This window comes from Amphimedon queenslandica, unplaced genomic scaffold, assembly GCF_000090795.2.
Source record: "Amphimedon queenslandica unplaced genomic scaffold, v1.1 AMPQUscaffold_13395, whole genome shotgun sequence".
In the NCBI taxonomy this organism is placed as follows: Eukaryota; Metazoa; Porifera; class Demospongiae; order Haplosclerida; family Niphatidae; genus Amphimedon; species Amphimedon queenslandica.
Window position 1 is genome coordinate 22,652 of NW_003546369.1, and position 5,943 is coordinate 28,594.

At 34.1% G+C, this 5,943-nt stretch overlaps 2 protein-coding genes across 2 annotated transcripts in view; both read left to right on the forward strand.

Annotated features, from left to right (window-relative positions):
- Positions 1-1,518, forward strand: part of LOC109582201 (uncharacterized) — a 3,472-nt gene extending 1,954 nt beyond the window's left edge. Inside the window, exons 3-12 of the mRNA XM_019996850.1 lie at positions 13-51; positions 107-175; positions 221-268; positions 549-599; positions 643-781; positions 835-1,035; positions 1,080-1,153; positions 1,206-1,310; positions 1,361-1,422; positions 1,506-1,518. Of these exons, the coding sequence (XP_019852409.1) occupies positions 13-51; positions 107-175; positions 221-268; positions 549-599; positions 643-781; positions 835-1,035; positions 1,080-1,153; positions 1,206-1,310; positions 1,361-1,422; positions 1,506-1,518 (801 nt within the window). The remainder of the gene's footprint in view (positions 1-12; positions 52-106; positions 176-220; positions 269-548; positions 600-642; positions 782-834; positions 1,036-1,079; positions 1,154-1,205; positions 1,311-1,360; positions 1,423-1,505) is intronic.
- Positions 1,502-5,943, forward strand: part of LOC109582224 (uncharacterized) — a 6,145-nt gene continuing 1,703 nt past the window's right edge. The window contains exons 1-3 of the mRNA XM_019996880.1: positions 1,502-1,611; positions 3,524-3,639; positions 3,702-3,836. Coding sequence (XP_019852439.1) covers positions 1,533-1,611; positions 3,524-3,639; positions 3,702-3,836 — 330 coding nt within the window. The 5' untranslated portion in view covers positions 1,502-1,532. The remainder of the gene's footprint in view (positions 1,612-3,523; positions 3,640-3,701; positions 3,837-5,943) is intronic.

Genomic DNA, 5,943 nt, shown 5'->3' on the forward strand with positions numbered 1-5,943 from the left:
GTATACATGTAGGAACTAAAAGAAAAGGATAAAGACTTAGTACATACAGAAGTCAGTTTAAATTTGCCTCGTATAAAAGTGCAATTTTAAGTACTATTGTGTACAGGTTATTTCTTATATTATACTTAAAGAAACTGAATATAAACTAAGAGATGCTATCAGTAGCAAAGAGAAGGTATATCATGCTACCAAACTGTGCAATGCAATTTTGTATGTATAGGAAAGAATTGAATTGAAACAAGAAATATCAATGGCTCAAGTAACTGAGGTTAGAAGTTTAATCTTGCAGTTTTTACATGGATATATGTTGATTGATGTACCATATAGCTGATAATTTTGAGGGGTTAAATTTTTGGCAGTGTTAAAGTTTTTGGTGATTGGAAGGTTTTAATTTGTGGCTATGTTTATTCTGTGGCTGTGTGTCATCGAGCATGTACATAATAGTTCAAAATATTGGCTTCAATTTTGTAAAAATGCCAAAATTCCCCCTCCAAAATTACCTGCTCTTGATCACATAGTATACATAAATGTAATGTTTTGATTATTAGGAAGAATTATTGTCTGTTCAAAGTGATACTGAATCAGTTAAAGAAGTTGAGGTATATCTCACTAGTTTGTATTAATTATAATAATTATTAATAGGAAGAACCACTTTATGAAGAGTTGACTGTATTGAGCTCTCAGTTTAATGAGATAAAAGAAAAAAACAAAGAATTGACTGACAAATTATCAAAAATGAAGATTGAGTTTTTGAGATCACTTTCTAGTAAAAGTGATTCAGGTTAGAGTAGTTTTATTAATTACACTAATACTAATAATTGTAATTAATTAAAGCTGTTAGCAAAGTGAGAAGAGGAATGTCTTTTGAAATTGATGACTGCAAATTTCAGCTTGAAGCAATGACAAGACCAGACTATCAGCCATGGGTAGATAATAAAAGAATGATAGAGAAATTACAAGAAAGGATAACATTAATGATAATGGAACTGATGACTGAAAGAGAGCACAATGAGAAGATTATAAAAGATATTAAAGGTTTTATTGATGATGTGTGTCATCATTTGATTGTTGATGAATAGTTTTGAAAAAAACTGAGGAGAAGACTAAGAGACAGAGAAAAAAGGGAAAACAAATTGAAGAAGAAATGTGTTTAGTAAGAGTGAGACAGACTAAGTATATACTATTTACTTACTTTTATTGTATAGATCATATTATATTGTAATCATCCTGTTACTGGGGAATTAAACAGTTCATTCCTTGAAGTACACAAAGATGAATTACTACCCATTGTATTGGATATAGCTTATGAGGTTTATTTTAAGTTGATCTACTGCAATGTATTATTTTATTTCTTAATCAGACAATGGAATTAGCTCCTCATATTCCTATTGAGAGATGCCGTTTAGTTAAATATGATTATGAGCGTCAAGAAATGGAAGATCTTGATGAGGTACACAGTTTAAATTTTATCTACTCTGTTGTTACAATTATCTTTATTAATGTAGTTTCAACATCTAACTATTGGACAGATTATGGATGTAGTTAGATGTTATAGTTTATTCTTAGAAACTCGTACAGAAAATGAAACCTTTAAGAAATACAATACTGAAAGTAGGTGTGGTTTGTTGCCTATAATTACATCATAGATATTTGAGTAAATGAAAGGGATAGGTAACTAGAAAAGGGCTGGATAATAATTGCATTCCTTTGTATTGTGCCATAGCAACGGATACTGCTTTCCCTAGTTACACAGCAAGACAGCAACTTTCCTTTACTTTTAGTTTACAGTTCTCAATAACAGTACATGGGTCCAAGTACAAGAGTTAAACAAATGCTATGCAACTATACTATTGTACTGTAGTAAAAAATAAGCTCTTCTACTACAACTTTTATATAAAAGTACTGGTTTCCTCTTTGGTCCCCATTATTTCAAAAAAACAAGACATCGTTAGTGCATTGACCTTGCCAAAACAAAGAAAAACATTATTGTTGTATATGTATGATTTCAAAACTATTTTTCCTGCATGTAGGTATTAAAAAATTGCTTAATTACTATAATTTCAATTGCATTCTTCATAGTCTAATTAAGATGTGAGGGTGTTTTGGTGTGGCTGCAAATTGATAGTGCAGAAAAAAATCCATCAAGAGCCTGCTACATTTGGCAAGATTGAAGGCTTTTGGTGCCTTCCACTGCTGGTTATGCTTGAGAAAGTAGTAGAAAGTAACTTTTTCTAGCCTATGGAGAAGTTTTGGTGACTGTGTGTAGGAGAGCCCCCTTTTAAAACTGCAGAGCCTCAAAGAGAGAGTTGCGGTGGACAGAACGAATGAATGACAGACAACACACTTAACTACATAGTCCTTGCCCATGCTAATATCTGGCAAGGCCAATTATAAGTGAAAGATTTAAAGCAAGCACCTGTAGAAGAATTCAGTTCTTCAGATTTTGCGGCTTTAATCACTCCTAAAGCTTGTGTTCTTGGTATTTTATTATCAAAAACAGGTAAATTTGCTGTGTTTAGTTTGTCACCGTTATCTCACTTCTCAAACAAGTAATGACTTCAGATATAGAATTTAGATGAGTTAGTCTGGGTCTTCCATCCATTATCTTGTCTTTGCAAAGCATATACTTTGCTAGTACAAGGGATGAATTAAGGCCTAGTCGGGCTATTTGACCCATAGTGGCTATGGATAATAACAGTTAGAGTATACTAGTATCAGGATTTCTCCAGTTTTATGATGTAGCTAGGATAAGTAGTTTGATTTTCTGGGAACAGGAGTTTCCTATCCCTTTTATTTACTCTAATACCTATAATTACATCGTAGATATTAGAGTAAATTAAAGGGATAGGAAACTTCTGTTGTGTGGGTGGATTATCTAATTGAGATCAATAGGTTGCCTATAGCAATGTAGCCTTGCATAGGTGTTTTCCCTTTGTGGACTTTCTCTTTCCTTGTTTAACATCCTACTTCATCTCATAGCTCTAATGTGGCTTGTGTTCATCCTCTGCAATGATAAAGAGGCATTACAGATTACAGTCTCTCTAATTTTCAAAACAAAATAATATTAATAACTGTCAGTAAAATTTGATTTATTGACCTATTATTGGGGTGTTGTACCTTTTTGAGAGCATAATAGAATTAATACCAGATTTAACTATTACCAACTATTGTACATAATTGGAAAACATGCAACAAAAATTACTCCGATGACAGATTTGGTGACTGATTTTGTTCAATGATTGACACATTTGAATGTGATATGAAAACAAAGCTTGATGTATGTAATATTAACACAATTTGAGAAAAGCCATTATTGATTTATAATCTATTAGACTGTTATAATTATTCTTTATAAATCCTTATTGTAAAATTAAAAAAATTACTGTAAATAGAAAAATTATTATGGTACGTATACATAACTAGCAAATTAAGTCTAGCATTTCCTGCTGCAAACAAGTTGTCAATCCCTTTTATTTACTCTAATATTATCTATAATTACATATACATGTATTTGACTGTCTAGCTATTAATCTAAGAGTATCAGTGGTTGATTTTTCAAGTAATGTAGTAGGACCACCTCAAGAAATGAGAGCATGGCTAGGTTGGACTGTTGAAAAATTAAAGCAACATATAGGAGAAGTAAGAGGAAGCTGATATTTTTCTCCTTCCCTTCCTCCATTGATTTGGTCCATTTTCTCTAGGCATATAATCTCAATTCATCATGTATGAGACTAGTAATGAGGGAGAAGGATTACTGGAGTGATATTTCAGTCAGTGATATTAGTGGTGTAGGAGGTACTCTAAAGAAGGCATTCAAGATGAGAAGACACAACACTGTTAGTTCATAAATTATTTATATTATAGCTGGAAACTTTTGAGGGATTAAACTTTCGCCTATCTATCTAAAGTTTAATTTCATTTTCAAGCATAGAGGATTTTAGTTTTGTGAATGTCAACAAAATTGCTAAATCTATGGCAGTTTCTGGCTATAATTATACATGCGTACATATGTATGGTCTGTAATCAAAATATTGATGAGGATTTTTTGTAATTTTTGTCAAAATTTGCATTATACTTTACAGCCATGTGTCATTGACCTTGCCAGCAATTAGCATGGGCAAGGACTACCGTATTACGGAAAATTTTCGTGGCCCAAAAATTTTGCAGATCCGTTCAAAAATCAATTTCGTGGCTTTAATTTTCGTGGTTTTGTACTTTTTGCCATCTTGAACCATATTAAATTAATTTTTGTGGATTTTATATTCATGGATTTTGAAAAAAAATACGAAATTGATGAAAATTTTTCGCTATACAGTATGTAGTTAAGTGTGAGACAGAAGCAAACTAAGCAATCTCTCACTTTGAGATCTTGTTGTTTTAGAAGGGGGTCCCCTACACTCAGATAACTTCTCCACGCGCTAGAAAAAGTTACTTTCTTTAGCTTTATCAAGTATAGATGGCACTGCAAGGCACCAAAAGGTAACAATCTTGTCAAATGTAGGTAGGTTCCCCTATCATTTTGTCATGCTTCCAGTTATAGTATCTCTAGAGAGACACAAAAACCTTTTCTTTAAAAAATATGTAGCGTTTTTCTCTAACTTTCTTTGTCTTGAAGAAAGGAATGCCTAAAAATTACTTACCTCTTGACTTTACACGAGGCGCTTGTCCTTAGGAAGAGTAGCTAAGGTCTATAAACTTCAGACGCTTGACAAGAGTTTGTTTGGAACAAATAGGGCCTACTATAGTACTAAATGCGTGTATGCACTGAGTAGAAGTCCAAGAAACTCAAGCTTCTTCCAGCAGTTACTTCAAGAGACACCATTTTACTCTAGCAATCAAGATTTGACGCTTTGACTGGACTGTGATAACTCTAGCAATCAAGATTCTGTACTGTAACAACTGCCATGCTGCGCTGCACTGTCAGTTTGCAGCCACACCCAAACACCCTCACATTTATTATATGGGAGTGTTGGAATGTTTCTTATCCCGGTACGTATACCATATTATAGCTTGAAATTTTCGTGGAATACAAATTTCATGGTTCTGGGCAGCCCACGAAATTTAAACACACAAAATCCTTGAAGTGCCATCCCCTTACAGGCTATGTAAACTGTCAACCATGACAATTAAACCACGAATTGCTCCATGCACTAGGAGCAAACTACGAAAATATCGACCCATGGAAATTTCAAGCTATAGGGTATATAATCTATGGCTTGATGCTCATTGAAGTCAATGCGCATCCGGTGTGGAATGACTGGAACCGGTTCCAAACCAGTTCAATGCGCATTAAGCCTAGTACACAATATTAGCCTTGCGACCGGAAGTGCTGTACAAACCAATGGCACGCGTGTCAATAACGCAAGAGTTGAACTTTGGTCAACTCATGCGTTAATTTGCAGCGTTTGTACAGCACTTCCGGTGCTCTCCCTGTCGCAACACAGGATATTGTGTACTAGGCCTTAGAAGTGCTAGTGTAGAAAGGCCTAATTCATAAGAGTGACATCACACGAGTGAAACAATCCGAGTTACCGCTCTCTACAGTAATGGAGGACTTTTGCTGATGATGAAACAGGCGAGAACTTGCTTTTGCTGCTAAATACCAACATTAATTTGGTATCATGTGAAAGAGAAAACCACACTGCTCTTCTACTAGCACCAGAGATCCAGATATGGAGTATATACGGAAAGCTATGTGGCATAACTCCAGGACTCGTGTGCTTTTGATGAGGTTTTTTCACATTTATTAGAAGCCTGTTCTTGTTATTCCAGTTTGGTCACTTTCTTTCAATTTATCTCGTTATTCTGCATCGTTTTATATACAAAACTCGTTATAAAATGTCCAGTTTCTTGTTGTAAAAGGAATAAACTGTTCACTGGAGCACCGTTTTTTTGAACATATTCACTCACAACATGATCTTGTTTGGGAGGTTTTGTCCTCTC